The sequence below is a fragment of the Herpailurus yagouaroundi genome, unplaced genomic scaffold (genome assembly GCF_014898765.1).
Source record: "Herpailurus yagouaroundi ecotype Mexico unplaced genomic scaffold, PumYag 184, whole genome shotgun sequence".
Taxonomy (NCBI): Eukaryota; Metazoa; Chordata; class Mammalia; order Carnivora; family Felidae; genus Herpailurus; species Herpailurus yagouaroundi.
In genome coordinates, this window is record NW_024412415.1 from 8,271,160 (window position 1) to 8,289,902 (window position 18,743).

At 43.1% G+C, this 18,743-nt stretch overlaps 1 protein-coding gene across 1 annotated transcript in view; it reads left to right on the forward strand.

The window, feature by feature from the left end:
• The first annotated feature begins 3,668 nt into the window (after nucleotides 1-3,668).
• The window catches only part of RTF1 (RTF1 homolog, Paf1/RNA polymerase II complex component), a 51,511-nt gene continuing 36,436 nt past the window's right edge, over nucleotides 3,669-18,743 (forward strand). Inside the window, exons 1-2 of the mRNA XM_040492339.1 lie at nucleotides 3,669-3,866; nucleotides 16,833-16,943. Of these exons, the coding sequence (XP_040348273.1) occupies nucleotides 3,669-3,866; nucleotides 16,833-16,943 (309 nt within the window). The remainder of the gene's footprint in view (nucleotides 3,867-16,832; nucleotides 16,944-18,743) is intronic.

Consider the following 18,743-nt stretch of genomic DNA (forward strand, 5'->3'; position numbering starts at 1 on the left):
AGGCTCCAGGCTCTGAGCTGTCAGCACAGATGCAGGACTCGAACTCATGAACCATGAGATCATGACCTGAGCCCAAGTCGGACTCTTAACTGACTGAACCATCCAGGCACCCCTCCTTTATACTTTTCTGTCCTTCAATTTATTTACAATAAATAGGAATATTTTAAGTTAAAATTTTTTTTATTTTATTAAAATTTTTTCTTAATGTTTACTTATTTTTGAGAGAGAGAGAGAGAGAGAGAGAGAGAGCACAAGCAGAGTAGGAGCAGAGAGAGAGGGAGACACAGAATCTGAAGCAGGCCCGAGGCTCCAAGCTGTCAGCACAGAGCCCAGTGTGAGGCTTGAATACACAAACCACGAGACCATGACCTGAGCCAAAGTTGGTTGCTTAACCGACTGAGCCACCCAGGTGCCCCTAAGTTTTTTTTTTTTTAATCTATTTATCTGAGGGAGGCAGAGAGAGAAGGAATGAGTGGGAAGGGGCAGCAAGCACGGGGAGAACAAGATTCAAAGCAAGCTGATGTGCTGCTTTGACAGCAGAGAGCCTGATGTGGAGTTTGACCTCACCAACTGTACGATTATAACCTGAGCGGAGTTCAGGATGCTTAACTGAGCCACCGAGGCACCCCAGTAGGAATACTTTTTTTAAAAGTAATCTCTACACGCAACGTGGGGCTTGAAATCATGACCCCGAGATCAAGATCTGCATGCTCTATGGACTGAGCCAGCCAGGTGCCCCAGTAGGAATAATTTTTACAATCAGGAAAAAATATTCTAGCTGACATTTATTGAGGGCTTACTCTATGCCAGGGCCTACTTGATGCAAAGAAGTATTCTCAGCACTTTTTTACATATGTTAACTAATCTAATCCTTATTACAACCCAAAGAGGCAGGTATTATCATTATTCTCATTTACTGAGGGAAAACTTTCACAGGTTGGGTTCTCCAGGAACCAAATGAAGAGGAAGTTTAGAGCACAGCATATTTATTCATTCAATTTAGACACCGTCTAGGCTCAATATGGACCAACTCCAGCCCATGAATTATTAGAAGGGCTACCTGGGTGGTTTAGTTGGTTAAGCATCCAACTTTAGCTCAGGTTGTGATCTCACAGTTCCTGAGTTTGAGTCCCGCTGAGCCTCTGCTGTCAGCACCGAGCCTGCTTCGGATTCTCTGCCTCCCTCTTTCTCTGCCCCTCTCCTCCCTCTCTAAAATAAATAAGCATTAAAAAAATTAAAAGAAAAAAAAGAAGATCCCTCACAGAAAGATTCAAATCAACAGATTTCACTCAAAGAAAGAACATACCCTTTTTTCTTGAGTTTTTAAGTAATCTCTACACTCAACATGGGGCCTGAACTCATGAACTCAAGATTGGAGCCACAGGTTATCCCAACTAAGCCAGCCAGGTGCCCTAGAACATATGTTTGTTAATTGCAGTCAAGGGACATTGACTTTTTTTTTTAAGTTTATTTTTTTGAGAGAGAGAAAGAGAGGGGGGCAGAGAAAGAATCCCAAGCAGGGTCCCCACTGTCAGTATGGAGCCCTATGTGTGGGGCTCAAAGTCATGAACCGTGAGATCATGACTTGAGCAGAAGTCTGGATACTTAACCAACTGAGCCACCCAGGCGCTCCTGGTCTTCTTCTATTAACACATTTAAAGAGGGTCCTCACAGAAAGCCGCCGAAATTCAGGGTGGCTAGAAACTAGCCTGGTCATTTCGAGTCATTCTGGCCATGGGCTCAGTTCCAAGGATATGTTGGAGGAGAGTGGTCTAGGGGTTATATCTTATTAAAAATCTTTTGGAGTAAAGAGGTAATTGGGCCTTAGGTTGTTTTCTCTACCTTAATCCTGAACACATTTTCAAGCTAACTGGAAGCAAATTGGACATCTAGGTATGTGTTTACTTCCAGGGATTCCTCTAAGTCTGGTATATTTTCTTTTTTTTTTTTTTTTTAATTTTTATTTATTTTTTTTTTAATTTTTTTTTTCAACGTTTATTTATTTTTGGGACAGAGAGAGACAGAGCATGAACAGGGGAGGGGCAGAGAGAGAGGAAGACACAGAATCGGAAACAGGCTCCAGGCTCTGAGCCATCAGCCCAGAGCCTGACGCGGGGCTCGAACTCACGGACCGCGAGATCGTGACCTGGCTGAAGTCGGACGCTTAACCGACTGCGCCACCCAGGCGCCCCTGGTATATTTTCTTTTACTATCACTTTACAGCATGCATGTTTGTGACATGTATTGTAACTTATGGGAGAAAATAAAATTTATACAGTATAAGGGAAAAGAAAAAGGGAGCCAGAGAGCAAGGATTCATCAACTTGCCTGTGCCCAGTAATGCCTAGAGAAGACTGGGGTCTACCTCCTAAATTCACTACCAGAATAAAGAATTAATGGTCTCCCAAAAAGTTTTGAGAACATTTTCAAATTCTTATTGCTTATGCTCTCTACCCTATATTCAAAATCCCACAAAGAAATCACTTCTGAAATTGCCCTTTTCTGTTAAGTGATCTCTCTGCCCAACATGGGGCTCAAACTTATAACCCCAAGATCAAGAGTCGCATGCTCTATCTACTGATCTAGCCAGGTGTCTCTGAAGTTGTCCTTTTAATCAGCTAACCTCAACAGGTAAAAAACTGAACTTATTTCCTGCATACACCAGTCTCCCAAACCTCCTTTACACTTATGTTCCTTATCTTGATGAAGCACCCACTCACCATCACGAAGATTAGATTCCTAAGCCAAATTCTAAGCATTATTTGTGTTTTGGACTTCGTCTTACCCCTCTTCCAACTAATATTCAATTCCTGGGAATTCTGTCTTCCAAATTATCCAGAATCCATCCACTTCTTTCCATTTCCACTGCCTCTTCCTTACTTTGGGGCACCATCATCTCTTGCCATAATGACTCCAACAGCCTAAGTGGTCTCCTAGCCCTTAGGCTCCCTCTCTTCTAATTCATTCATCAAACTGCGTTCAGAGTAATCTTTTTAAAACACAAATCTAATAACGTCATCCTTCAGTTTAAAAATTTTCAATACTGAAGTTCAGGATTCTGATTATAGCTTATTAGGCACTGAATAATGTGGCCGCTGCGTTCCTCCACATACATCATATTCTGTGTTCCATAATGAACTTTGTCCCTGAACCCAATTTTTTTTCAATTATCTACGGGCCTTTGTCCACGCGGTTCTCTGCTTGGAACATCTTTCCTTCTAGTATTCTTTTGGGTAACTCGGATGCATCCTCCAGGTTCCAGCACAGGTGTCACTTGCACAACCCAGGTAGGCAGGCTTAATCCCCGACGGATGCCTTCAAGATGGTCCAGCCAACTTGTGTCTTCCAGGCGGGAGGTCCCTGACATCGCCCTGACATTCAATCAGTGTGGGCCAGTTGAAAGACTTGTCAGAGAGGACCCAGATGCTCGCAGGCCCCGTCCACGATAGGTACGTAGCACACCAATCTTCGGGCCAGTAGAAGAGACACACCCAAGGTTTCCCGGCGCCCACGCAAGGTATGGGACCACTGTCCACTGCCCGGAACCCAGCCCTGTACGGGGCTCCGCCTCCCACGCTGCGTCGGGGGTGGGGTAGGGCGGGGTGCCGGGCGCCGGCGAACGGCGTGCGACGAGCAGGGGGCGGGGCCAGGGGCGGAGCGGAGCGCGCATGCGCGGTCGCCTTTGTGTGGGTCGAGCGGCGGCGGCGGCGGCGGCAGTGGCGGTCCCACTGGCAGGCGGGCAAGAGGGGAGTCCGGGCGGCGTCCGGCGTGGGAGCCGGGGGACCACCATGGTAAAGAAGCGGAAAGGCCGCGTTGTGATCGACTCGGACACGGAGGACAGCGGCAGCGATGAGAACCTCGATCAGGTGAGGGCAGGCCGCGGAGGCGCGGGCCGGCGGAGCGGGAGGGCTGAGTCCGGGCCACGGGAGCCGGGAGCTGGCCGGGCCCGGGGCCTCCCGGCCCGAGCTCCCGGCCCGCCCCGTGCCCTGACCTCCGCTGCCACCTCCTTCTTGTGTTCCCCGCAGCGCCCGGGGCCCTCGGAGTCCGGCCGGGGCCTGGAGAAGGAGCCCCGAGGACTTGGCGCCTTGGGCCGGGAGGCGGGGCAGGGACCAGGCTGGTGGGCCTCTGGCTTGGGGAACCAGACCGGTCCGTGATCTGCTGGGGCCAGATCGGAGCGGCGGGCGGCGGGCTGCAGGCCGGGCGATCCGAGCCCGGAGAGATAGGAAGTATTGCCCGCCAACCCAGGAGCCTGGGAGATTTGGGAGGAGGTGCAAGAGTGAGTGTGGGGTGGTGGGGGTGGGGGGCGAGAAGGTGTGGGCTCTGGAAGATGAAGTTTTTCAGACAAGGGGTGTAGACCGAGAGTAGAGACACTCTTAAACCTTCCGGGGAACCTCTGCCGTGCTTGACGAGAAAGACTTAGCTGTAGGCACAAATCTGTTTGGCAACTAGGGTCGTTTGTGGTTAAGAAGGGTCCTTGTTGAGATGTCAGACCGAAGAAAACTCTTGGGAGGAGGAAAGTGGGCATAAGTGGAGAAATATATAGAAGGATATGGAAGGACTATGGCTGAGGCCTCTGGGCTCTTTTCATGCAACATCCCAGAATTCTTTCTTATTTGAAGATTGTGCAGGACCATTGAAAGTAACTTTTGGTCTCACTGTCTTAAGGTTGAATTGTTTTTATATCCTAGAAAATACTGTAGGGAGGAGCTGTCCTTTATAGCAGTGCTCTAGTGATACTAGAAGATTCAAAGAGGATTCTTGCCATGTTTTGTGAACAAATGGTATGAAGAAAGAATATTCAAGAAGTAGTAGCTTTATAAGTTGAGTAGAGAGAGTAGTGAATTTAGAATCTGAAATTTTGAGTTCCAGGCTGGCCATGCTATTTTTTAGCTATGTATCTTTTGGCTGTAACTGTAAAATCTAGATACAACATTAACCTTGAGTATCTAATTGGGCTATTACAAGGATCAAGTATTTGTAAGAATTAATATTGGTACAAGCACTTGCAAACTAAGGCTTTTGTATAAATGGCTTGTTGGGGGGTTTGTATTAGGCCACAGGTCTCAGGACTGAAGTATTAAGGCATGAAAGGGGTGGACTTTTGGGGGGGGACTGAAAATGTATTGAAAAGAGGACTGTTTTGAAAATGGTGGTAAGGAGGTGGGAAAGTAGTGGGGCTTTATCAAAGGAGGAAAACCTGTTTGGGGGTAGGAACTGAAAGGCTCCTGAAATTTACAAAAATATAAAAAATATATTCTTGGAAAAAAATATATTCTTGGTTTGGAAAAGTTTGGTTGATAATTTTAGACTGGCACTTAGGATTAGAACTTTTTTTTTCTGATCTAGAAATGTAGGTATTTCTAATAATAACATCAGCTACCATTTACATAGTGTTTGGGGTGAACTAGTCAACCTCAATTGACTAGTTTATTTACATTGTCACGTTTTCAAATGATGGTGAAGTTGGTACCATGTTTTCAATTTTACATATGAGGAAAATGGAGATTGAAGAAGTAACTTACTTACATTCACACAACTTGCCAGTGGTGTAGTTGAAATTTGAACTCCGTATCTGCACGACTGCAAAGCCCATACTCTTCACTATACCAACTTAATCTGTTAGTCTTTTAATTTTTTACAGTGCAAAATGAGAATGATGTTTCATGGTCATGTTCCATGTTGCTAGAATCCATGTTTGCAAAGTCCATTGAATAGTTTGGAGGATATTGTTACATCACTTAAAAAGATTATTTGGGGGGCGCCTGGGTGGCTCAGTCAGTTAAGTGGCTGACTTCGGCTCAGGTCATGATCTCACCGTCGGTGAGTTCGAGCCCCGCGTCGGGCTCTGTGCTGACAGCTCAGAGCCTGGAGCCTGTTTCGGATTCTGTGTCTCCCTCTCTCTGACCCCCCCGATTCATGCTCTGTCTCTCTCTGTCTCAAAAATAAATAAACGTTAAAAAAAAAATAAAAAAAAAAAAGATTATTTGGGCGCTTCCTTAGTAAAGCACTCTGAGACTGATGATGAATGAACTAAGCTGCAAATTACTCTGTCCGTAGTGATTTTCCACAGAATTCTAACAAATGAAATGAATTGAGAGTTTCCTTTTCTGATAGAGAGGTTCTACCTGATCCACAAAGAGCCTACTGTAGTGGACACTGGAAGGGATTGCAACTTTAAATCCAGCTTTATCTATTTATAAAAAGAAATTAGCATAAAATTTCTAAGTAATACCTAATACAATTTAACAGCAATTTCAACTTTTTCCTCTGCAACCACTCTCATTGGCATTCTTTTATCAGATGGGAACCAGATCAAAATTCCCTTTCCCTGCACATCCTAACAGAGGCACCAGTGCCTTGTATCTATCTATTCAGTGCTGTGTCAGACTGTCAGAGGAATCAAAAACAAAGATCTCTGCCTTCTATAAGTTATCACCAGAGACCTTTAGCAGAAGTTCCAAGTCAGGCTGGTTTGGGGGTCTTTGGAATCCTCAGAACAAAATGCATCCTGGGCCTTTATAACCAAGATAACCTTGGGCTGCTCCATCTGGTTCTGGGTCTTCATTGGGGGTGTAACATCATGTTTGCTGTCTAGTGTAAGGTTCTTGTGGAAAAGACCATACTGTTACAAATCTGAGGTCTAGTGTGAGTGAAGCACAGTTAGAAAGGAGGTCCTTTGTCCCTGGGTTTTCCCGGTGGGAACCTAAGCCATTAAGTTAGAAATATTCCATCCGTCTTTGTCCTTGCTGAAAGTGAGGCAGGTGAGCCTTCTATACAGGTTCTTTCTGGTTGTGGGAGGAGGACCACCTGTGTCAGAAGCTGCCGGAGTTACTTATTTAAAATGTACTTTGCAGGGGCTCCCATCAGACCCTCTTTGGATAGAGCCCTTGACTCTGCATTTTTACTAGGAACAGCCCAGGTACTTATTTTTGTGAATGATTGAGACCGCTGTCTGTGTGCAAGTTAATCTTTTTAATAAGACACTCTAAGTAGTTTGTTTGGGAGAGAAATAGCTTCCTGTCCCGGCCATACTGTGTGCAGAACCGAAGAAACTCAACAGAGATGTTTGAGATGGCAAAGCTGTTGGCTTTTCTAAATCTCTGAAGCTATTTGAATTGTTGGGATACTTTTTGTTGAGGCCTGTTTCTTTTTCCTTTCTTCAGATGGGAAGGAAGGTGTGTAGTAACTGAATCGAAGTAGTTTAAAATTGTTTTAACTTTAAAAGATTTTAAAAACTCAGACCTTTGAGATTTTGAAGGATTTCTTTTAACATATGACCTGTTAGTGACCTTATTTTTTTATGTTGGGCACACCCTTTCTTCAGCATTTTAGAATTGCAAATCCTGAAGATACTTGGTTTTGGCACCTCTTGGAAAAGAGTTTGAGACAAACCTAGTTTGTTTGTTTACCCCATCAAGTACTTCCATGGAAATAATGTGTGTCACTCTAAATGGAATAATATTTATGCAGTGGGTCTTAGAAAATGGAAAGTATCCAAAGGTAATAAAGTAATAAGAGTTCTTTATTCAGATCAATACAACTCAGTATTTATAAAAACTTTACTCTGCCTTTCTCAAGAAAAAAAAAATTGAGCTACATGCATACTAGAACGCTTTATTTCATAATTTCCTTTCTTGTTTCAAATGGTGATTATGTTGTCATGTCCTCTTTTTCTCTGCTCATGATACTTGAAGTAGCAATAATTAAGTTTGTCTTTGAAAGAATAGGCCCCTCAGTATTTTCTAAGGAGTTATCTTTAGACATATGTAAAAAATACCATTGTTATAAAGTATCCTTCCGTAAACCTTCCCCATAAAAGTTGGGAACTTTAAAAGTTGTGCCTCTCATATAGTCTTCTGTTTTAAATTTTTTTTCAACGTTTTTATTTATTTTTGGGACAGAGAGAGACAGAGCATGAACAGGGGAGGGGCAGAGAGAGAGGGAGACACAGAATCGGAAACAGGCTCCAGGCTCTGAGCCATCAGCCCAGAGCCTGACGCGGGGCTCGAACTCACGGACCGCGAGATCGTGACCTGGCTGAAGTCGGACGCTTAACCGACTGCGCCACCCAGGCGCCCCTCATATAGTCTTCTTTATATTAGAGCAGAATTTGGTAGAAGTCTAGGATGAAGAACTTGTGAGAAGTGTCACTGTTGACTAGTGAAGTTTTTTAATTTGTGTCATAGTGTTGCATTCAGCTTGATGTAACTCCTTTGCTAATTTCACTCACCTTTTGTGTGCAGAGAAGGTAGAGTCCAATGGGAGCTTTAACAGAGAGGCTTTTAAGAAAAATTCAAAACAGATCTTTCACCCCCAAATCTGTTGGCGTACTACTTATTGCTCCCTTCCTAGACTGTAAGTTCCTCAAGGGCAGAGATTGTTTATCTTTCAATAAATGTGCTAGACAGTGCTAGGCACCAGAGCAATTACTGGGTGAACAAAACGGAAACAGTTTCCACCTTCAGGGAGTTTAGAGAAAGGTGGGGGGTGGGAGGGGTGGGGGTATGGGAGGAGTGGAGAGGAGCGGAGAGGAGAGGGGAGGGCAGGGCTGAGCCTGTGGCAGGACAAACACTGCTCACTCAGAGAGTCACTTCCTCAGTTTTGCTAGAGGCTATGAGGGAAGAGCAAGGATATTGTGAGAGTGTGACCATGGAGGGAGTAACAGTTAAATTGAGACCTGGAATATGTGTTAAGGAAAAGATTAGGAGACCAAAGAGCACAGAGACATGTTGAGTGTTCATGGTTGAGGGACCAGCATGCACAGAAGCACTGGGGCAGGAAGGACCTAGCACCCTAATGAAACTGAAAGAAACACACAGTGACTGGAATATAACAAGTTGGAGAGAGAAGGTACAAATGAAGCCGCAGTAGTCTCTATTTGGACCCTTTGAAGATGGAAAAGTCAGTTTAATGAATCACAACCAGCATTAAAAATGAAAATGAAATTGAATCAAATAGAAAACATCAGGGTTACCTAGCTGTCTCAGTCAGTAGAGCACATGACTCTTGATCTTGGGGTTGTGAGTTTGAGCCCTATGTTGGGTATAGATACTAACTTTTAAAAACTAAAATTTTTTTAAAAAGAAAGCATCATGTGTCAGACTTAGTAAAAAGGAGTATTGTTTTCTGAAACCTATGTTTCTTGTATACTGGCTCATGAGGTATCATTGATCTTACAGTGGGCTGAGGTTAAAAAGTTTTAAAGTTGTTGGTAGGGCCATGTTGGCAACTTTAAGGACTTTGGACTTGCTTCTGAGGGTAATGAGAAATCACTGAAGGATTTTAAGCCAGAAGAGGTGTTCAGATTCGTCTTTTAAAAAGTTTCCCCAGGCTGTTATGTGGAGAGTAACCTAGAGAAGGGACACCAGTTAGGTGGTAGAGAGAGGAGTTCAGGTGAGAGACGGTGTAGAGCAGAAGTTCAATTAGAATGGAAGTTCCAGGTAGGCAAGGTGATTTGTTCACTGTAGTATTCCTGCACCTAAGACAGTGCCTGGTATGCAGCAGATACCCTGTCGATGTTTGTTAAATGAATGCTTGACTTGTACTGGTATGGTACTTACAGAGACAGCAGAAAGGAGATTTGATTGGACATAATATTAAGGATAAAATGAGAGGACTTGATGATTGAATGTTGAAGGTGAGGAAGAGGAGGTTCTGGCCTGAGATGGGGAACCTTGGGAAAGAGCAGGTTTAAAGGTAACGAGCATGGGGGGTGCCTGGGTGGCTCAGTTGGTTAAGCGTCCATCTTTGGCTCAGGTCATGATCTCACAGTTTGTGAGTTCGAGCCCCGCATGGGACGCTCTGCTGTCAGTGCAGAGCCCACTTTGGATCCTCTCCCCTTCTCTGCCCCTCCCCCAACTTGCGTGGGCACACTCTTTCTCTCTCTATTTCTCTCAAAATAAATAAACGTTAAAAAAAAAAAAAGGTGAAGAAATGGATTCATTCTTGGATGTAGAGATTAAAGTTGTCTGTGAGATATTTAAGTGGAAATGTCAAGTGGGTAGTTGAAAATAATGTGTGCTTGGGGCCTGACTGGCTCAGTCGGTAGAGCACGCGACTCTTGATCTTGGGGTGATGACTCTTGATCTTGGGGTGATGAGTTTGCACCCCATGTTGGACATGGAGCCTACGTTAAAAAAAAAAAGCTGGAGGGGCACCTGGGTGGCTCAGTCAGTTAAGCATCCAACTTCAGCTCAGGTCATGATCTTGAGGTTCATGGGTTCCAGCTCTGCGTTGGGCTCTGTGCTGACAGCGTGGGGCCTGCTTGGGATTGTCTCTCCCTCTCTTTCTGCCCCTCCCCCACTCTCATAATAAATAAATAAACATTTTAAAAAATCTTCTCTATATTCCTGTCTCTCCAGGTTTTTGGGTTTTTGTTTTGTTTTTGTTTTTGTTTTTGTTTTTTTAGTTTATTTGTTTTGAGAGAGAGAGCATGTACACGGGCTGGCAGGGAGGGGGAGAGAGAGAATCCCAAGCAGACTCTGCACTGTCAGCACAGAGCCTGATGTGGAGCTCGAACCCACGAACTGAGATATCATGACCTGAGCTGAAATCAAGAGTCAGACGCTCAACCAACTGTGCCACCCAGGTGCCACTAAAGAGAAGATTTTTAAAAATAATAATATTAATGCCTGCCTGACACAGAGTAGGCACTTAATAAACCTTTGTTAAATATGCAAATGCTTCTTGGCATATCCACGGCGGAAAGTTTTTTGACTTTTCTGGTTACAGAAGAGTTAGAGACCGGAGATAGTGTCAGTTTGGGAGTTCTTGCTCCAACCCCTCTGATTTAATACTAATATCCCTTTAAGGGGTAGAAGAAATGTGCATTACTTAGAAAGTATATTAGAAGAGGGAACTAGATAAGAACAAGTGACAATAGAATTTTTTTAATGTACATTTTGAACAGGCTGAAAAGTGATTTTGTCAGTTTTATAACATTGTGGACATATATGGAACTCAGTATTTTATCTACAGTTATAATTACTTGGCTGGAAATATGAAGGATACGTTGTCACATTTAGTGCCGATCATGAGAAACATAAAGGATTGTTATACTCCCACGTTGGAATTACTTCAGAAGGGTTTTGGTGTATATGTTCATTGTTTTGATTTGTTTTCTTTCAATAAAAATAGTAGATGCTTAAAAAAAAAATGGTAGATGCTTGTTGAAACACTTCCAACAAACCAGAAATACCTCCCTGTCTCAAAAACATACATACACACAATGGCTCCATTTCTTACTCCTGAAAAGTAAACCAGTGTCCACCATTGGAATCTTATTCTACCTACAGTTTTGATAGGAAAGAAAGAATAAGAATTAGCATCGCAAATTTAAACCTGTGTGAATTACCACTCTTCCCTCAGTATCTTTCTAGTCCTCCCTCTTCTCCCTGTCCTTATCCAGGTCACCATCCACTCTGATGACACTGCTCTGGATTCCTTCTGACTCCTTCCTGCACTTCCACCCTGGCCCCTCTGGTCTGTTCCTCTGTCATTTAGAGTGCTCTTTTAAAAACCGTCTGAAGATGGTTACTCCCCCTGAAACAATTTGATGGCTCCCCATTGCCTTCAGATAAGATGCATGCTCCTGATGCTGCTTTATAAACCTTGAAATGATCTGGTTTCTTTTTACCTCTCACCAGCCCTACTCCATTCTCCCCGTTGCCTGCTAAGCTCCAGTCACACTGGTTCTCTTTCAGTTCTTCAAATACACCAAGCTGTTGCCAGCTTCAGGGCCTTAGCTATTCCATCTGGAGATCTCTGTCCAGAAAACTACCCCTCTCTTTCCTCTTTCAGAGTTTCTAGTCTCAGCCTAAATGCCATTGCCTCAGAGAAGCCTCCACAGATCACCGTATCTTGATACATTCCCCATTCACTTGATTCACTTTCTTCTTAGCACTTATCATAAGATATAGTGAATTGTTTCTTGTTTATTGTCTGTCTCCCTCACTCAATTTTAAATTCTACGAGGTCAAGGACTATATATCTTAAAAAAAATTTTTTTTCATGTTTACTTATTTTTGAGAGAGAGCAAGAGCGAGAGAGAGAGCAGGGGAGGTGCAGAGAAGGGGACAGAAGATCTGAAATAGGCTCTGTGCTGAAAACAGAGAGCCCGATGTAGGACTCGAACTCAGGAACCATGAGATCGTGACTTGAGCCAGAGTTGGACGCTTAACCGACTGAGCCATCCAGGTGCCCCGTCTTTTTTGATGACTGTCTACAGGGCTTGGTGGTACATAATAGGTACTCGTAATAGGGTGATCATTTGTCCCTGTTTGCCTGGAACTGAGGAATTTCCTAGAGTTTTCAGGATTTGCAGTGCTAAAACCACGACAGTCCTGAGCAAACCAAGATGTTTGGTCACACTAGCCGGTAGTAATTATTTACAGTAGTTATATTTGTGGAATGAATAAGTGAGAAAGAGTTCAGCATGCTAATTAGCCATAAAAACCTCTGAGGCTTATCCCTGTAGGCTTTTATTCTCACTTGTGGGGTGCAGACTATGTATCCCACTCTCATGTGATCATGGGAGATTTGATTAAAGAGAGGAGATTTAATTTCCTTTAAGTAAGTAAGAGAGAGCTAAGTTGCTTTATTACTGATCGATCCCAGCATAACATCACAAAAAGTGCAGTGTGAGTGATGGAGTTGGGGAATGAAATCTTAAGGTTTACGAGCCTTCATGTATTGATGGATTAGAATTCTAATCTTAACCGGAATGGTGCTATTTTAATAAACATCACGTTAGTGCAGTTAGACTTACTTTATTTTAGTGTCTTGGTTTTGGCAATCTGATTTAATGTTAAATATCGCTTTTAAGCAAGTTGAGGAAACTGCTCTAGAGGCCAGATGTGGTATCCTGCACAGCCATACGTATACTATGTTGGGCATTGGCCTTAATTTAAGCAGATCTTTAGTTCATCTTAAACTTGATATTACATGCTAGCACCCCTGACTGCCATCCCCTTAGACAAATACTGCGCTAAGTCGGAAGGTTTTCACTGGATGAGATGAAACACAGGGGCAGTGGTGAAAAAGAACCACTGGACACACAGAAACATCTCAACCAGTGTGGTACAGTTGAATCGGGCTGGCAAGAGAGAGCTGCAGCTGGACCCATGCATGTGCATGAATCAGTTTTAGATTGGCTTTTTCAAGTCCATGTGTTGGATCCATCATCCCCTACAAGTAGTAAATCTGATGATGGTCTCTTCACGTATGCACGTTGGAAAGACTTTCCGTGGCACCTTGGTCTGTTGAGCTGTACTTGACAAGCCCTCAGTAGACTAAGGGACTTAATTGTAGAGTAGCCTTGACATGTGCTCCCCCATTAACTTCTTGTGCAGTTCTTAACTTGTGGAAAGGGTGTCTTTCACACTGTCAGGAAGGTCTTTGCTGTCCCCATACTATTGTTAATATGGTATTGAATGTCTTAGGAGAAGAGGGACTGTGTCTATCAGATGCAATTGTTTGTTGATGAAAGAGCATAAACTCTACCATGGGAGTGGCAGAGAGTGAGGGAGAGAGAGAAATCCCAAGCAGGCTCCACACTGACAGCACAGAGCCTGATGCCAGGCTTGAACTCACGAACCATGAGATCGTGACCCAAGTCAAAACCAAGAGTCGGCCGCCCAACCTACTGAGCCACCCAGGCGCCTCTAGAGTGGAACTTCTTTTTTTAAAAAATTTTTTTTCCACTTTTTTTTTTATTTATTTTTGGGACAGAGAGAGACAGAGCATGAACGGGGGAGGGGCAGAGAGAGAGGGAGACACAGAATCGGAAACAGGCTCCAGGCTCCGAGCCATCAGCCCAGAGCCTGACGCGGGGCTCGAACTCCCGGACCGCGAGATCGTGACCTGGCTGAAGTCAGACGCTTAACCGACTGCGCCACCCAGGCGCCCCAGAGTGGAACTTCTTTAACAGGAAGGCAGTATTAACATTTTAACACTTTAGTTACAGTAACTTTTAATGGATGCCTGCCGCTTGTAATAGTTAATGTTTCAAGGTAGGATTTGATTGCTAGGTATCCAAATCCCTGTTATAGTGAGTTGGTGTTAAAACAGATTTCTAGTGCATTTGTGAACCTCAGGAAAGAGATAACTTATCAGAAATCTTTCTGAATTTTATAAATTTGCATTAAGGTAATGTGGCAAGGGAGATAATAGTAGAGGCCATCTGCCAATTACCATGTAACTCAGAAATCCCCCTTCTAGGTATATACCCAAGTAAAATAAAAACTTACATTTACACAAAAACCTGTATATGAACATGAATTACGCCAAAATGGAAACAACCCAAATGTTTTTCAGCTGGTAAATAAACTGTGGTACACCCACATGATGGAATACTCCTTAACAATAAAAAGAAATAAACTATTGATATATACCGCCACGTGGGTGAATATCAAATGTATTTTGCTAAGTAAAGAAGCCAGACTCAAAAGGCTATATACTATATGATTCTATTTATATGATATTCTACAATGGGTAGATCTGTCTGTAGGGTCAGAAAACAGGTCTGTGGTTGTTGTGGGATGGAGGAAAGGATATGAAGAGCAGTAATTTCCTGAAAGGACAGTCTTTTTTTTTTTTTTTTTTTAATTTTTTTATTTTTCAACGTTTATTTATTTTTCGGACAGAGAGAGACAGAGCATGAACGGGGGAGGGACAGAGAGAGAGGAAGACACAGAATCGGAAACAGGCTCCAGGCTCTGAGCCATCAGCCCAGAGCCTGACGCGGGGCTCGAACTCACGGACCGCGAGATCATGACCTGGCTGAAGTCGGATGCTTAACCGACTGCGCCACCCAGGCGCCCCAGTCTTTTTTTTTTTTTTAACACCAAAACTGTAACTCCAATTGACCAAATGCAAATCACAGCCATATTTGTGAGAATGATGGAACTGCCCTATATCTTGATTGTGGGAGTGGTTAAACTGTAAGTATTTGTCAAAATTCATAGTATACCTAAGAAAGGATAAAGTGTACTTTATGTAAATTATATCTCAAGTTTTTAATTTTTTTAAAGATTTTATTTATTTTTTTTTTTTAATTTTTTTTTTCAACATTTTTTATTTATTTTTGGGACAGAGAGAGACAGAGCATGAACGGGGGAGGGGCAGAGAGAGAGGGAGACACAGAATCGGAAACAGGCTCCAGGCTCTGAGCCATCAGCCCAGAGCCCGACGCGGGGCTCGAACTCCCGGACCGCGAGATCGTGACCTGGCTGAAGTCGGACGCTCAACCGACTGCGCCACTCAGGCGCCCCTAAAGATTTTATTTTTAAGTAATCTCTCCACCCAGTGTGGAGCTCGAAATCACAACCCCGAGATCAAGAGTCACTTGCTCCACTGACTGAGCCAGCCAGGCACCCCCTCAAGTTTTTTAAAAGACCATAAACACATACACATATTGCTGTAATTTGCATTTGGTAAATAGAAGTTACTATTTTGGAGTGAATAAGTAGAATGTTCTTACCATCTTCAGTCTTTTCATAAAGTTGGTATGCTAGCTCTCGTTAATGAAATGAGAAGAGTAACATTTCATGACTGCATATGAAGAAGAGAGCGGGTCAGCTGTTAATCTGAGAAGGTCATTTTCTCATTCTGGCCAAGGAGAGTATACTCCTAAAATAGAAAGAGACTGGAAGAAGAAAATATATACTTTGTAGCAGTCTATTATTTTAATATCCATCTTTGCACTTGACGTATAATTGTATAGCACCATCATCATCAGGAAATAATACTGCTAATATTTATTAGTTGTATTTTTCTCTTTTTTTGGCAGAAGGGAAAAAATGTTTTAGACTGGTAGACCTTGACTGAATTAGGAGCTAGGATTCTATCTTCCACTAGTTTGAATCCTGGCTCTCTCATGTACTAGCTGTGTTACCTGGGTAAGTTACTTAACCCTTGCTGTTGCTTGGTTTCTTTATCTTCAAATGGGAATGATAAAAGAACTTACCTCAAGGTTGTCGTATTAAATGTTAGATACTTAGAAAAGCACCTGACGCCAAGTAAGTACAGTATAACATTGGACTGGTACTGATATTACAGAGATCAAGAAACAGAAGTTTCCTTTTGTGGCATTTTTGGGTGACTGGTCTGAGTTCGCAAGAAGTAACTGGAGAAAGGAACCATGTAAGAGAACAAATTCTGGTTGTAGCCATCACACTTATTGGCACATCCTTCCCCTTCTAATCTGTCACAATGACCAGGACAAGGCCGAGGTGGTGAATGGAAACATTTGGGTTATCAAATTAGGATTCTCATGTAGAAGCCAGCACACTTACTGCTTGTTATCAGACTTGGGATTAAACACCAAAAATACACCTCGTTTTTTCTGATTCAAGCATTCAAAATAAGAAATGATCTTAGAACCTTGGAGTTTGTCAGCTTATTCAGAACAGCCCACAAATGCTAATTTTCCCATGAATTACAGTAAGAGGATGCTTTGAGTATTAGTTAGCTATACCAGTAAGATCAATGAGCAGATTACCTTTGAAAACATGGTTCTTCTTTCAGTTCCTCAGAATTGGTGCTTATGTAGCAGGTTGCAATTTGGGGGTACCCTCCAGTTCAGTTTTCTAGTCACTTTTCCATTTCAGACATACATTTCCCATTAAGAAGAAAGGGGCAGATTTTTGAAAACATTTCTTTAATGCTTAGGAATACTGGCACTTAGTCTGTTTGTGTGGTAAAAGTTCCCATGGTGACATTTTTCGATGGAAAGCACAAAGAGGTAGAAGAGATCTAGGGAAGGTGGGCATTTCTTGTCCTTGAATGTTTTTCTCTGTTGAACAAAATTCATGTGTCTACTTCTGCCCTGTTAGGAGCTTTTGTCCCTGGCAAAGCGGAAGCGCAGTGATTCCGAGGAGAAAGAGCCACCTGTGAGTCAGCCTGCAGCCTCCTCAGACTCTGAGACGTCCAACAGCGATGATGAGGTGGGTGTGCAGGGGCTTGGCCCCAGGGACTGAGTGGTATTTGAGGGTCCTGATTTGTACTGTCATTTACCTAGTGGGCCCCTCTACAGAGCACATGTGGCCATTGTTTACTTGCTTATTTCTAGCCCTGTTGCAAAAGAAGAGGCACAGCCTGTTAGTCTTCATCTCTTTGTTTTATTTTATTTTATTTTATTTTATTTTATTTTATTTTATTTATTATTTTATTATTTATATTTATTTATTTCAACTTTTTCTTTCCATGTTCGTGTTAGAAAAGACATTATTTTTTTTTTAGATGTTCATTTATTTTGAGAGAGAGAGAATGCACACATGTGCCTGCTTGCAGGCAGGGGAGGGGCAGAGAGAGATGGAGAATCCCAAGCAGCCTCTGTGCTCTCAGAACCCAGTGTAAGGCTCACTCTCACTAACTGTGGGATCATGACCTGAACCAAAATCGAGAGTTGGACGTTTAACTGACTGAGCCCCCCTGGAAGAGAAATTCTGTCAAGAATGCCATATGTTAGGAGCACCTGGCTTGCTCAGTTGGCAGAGCATGCAACTCTTAATCCTAGGGTTGTGAGTTTGAGCCTCACGTTGGGTGTGGAGCCTACTAAAAAAAAGAAAAAAAAAGAATGCCATATGTTAGTGGGAAATACTTTAGCAAGATAAGTTTTCTTTGGATGGATTGAATTGATGCCCTCGGAGTGGTGGTTGTAACTTTTAAGGAAGAAAATCCAGCTGTTCATTGTTTAAACCAAGGTGACTTTCCCAAACTGTCTACCACCAAAAAAAGCCCTAAAAGATCTAGAACTTTAATGGAAGAGAGAGACAAGGGGAAAGTTCTTTGAAGCCCTCCTACATGTTCCTCTTTTGATTTAAAATATTTTTTTTCAGGCGTCCTTGGGTATGTCATTTGGTTGAGTGTCCCATCTCTTGAGTGTGACTCAGGTCATGATCCCAGAGTCGTGGGATTGAGCCCTGCATCTGGTTCCATGATGAGTGTGGAGCCTGCTTAAGATTCTCTGTCCCTCTGCCCCTCTCCCCTACTCGCATGTGCACGCTCTGTCTCTATCATAATAAATAAATAAAGTAAGTAAGTACTTTGTTCCTTTTAGTAATTTTCTGGAGAGAGGCCAGATATCCCCTTTCTGTTGAATCTCAAACCCTGCAGTCTAGGAAAATGTATATATTTTTTAAGTTTACTTATTTATTTTGGGAGAGAGCGAGAACTAGAGAGAGCACAAGGGAGGGGCAGAGAGAGAGGGAGGGAGAGAATCCCAAGCAGGCTGCATACTTTCAGCGCAGAGGCAGACTCAGGGCTTAATCTGCTGAACCATGAGATCATAACCTAAGCTGAAATCAAGAGTCAGACGCTTAACGGACTGAACCACCAGGCACCCCAGGAAATATTTTTTTTTTAATATGAAATTTATTGTCACATTGGTTTCCATGCAACACCCAGTGCTCATCCCAACAGGTGTCCTCCTCAATGCCCATCACCCACTTTACCGTCCCTCCCACCCACCATCAGCCCCCAGTTTATTCTCAGTTTTTAAGAGTCTCTTATGGGGGCGCCTGGGAGGCTCAGTCGGTTAAGTGTCCGACTTCGGCTCAGGTCATGATCTCGTGGTTCACTAGTTCAAGCCCCGTGTCGGGCTCTGTGCTGACAGCTCGGAGCCTGGAGCCTGCTTCTGATTCTATGTTTCCCTCTCTCTCTGACCCTCCCCCCATTCATGCTCTGTCTCTCTCTGTCTCAAAAGTAAATAAACGTTAAAAAAAAAATAAAAAAAAAAAAAAAGA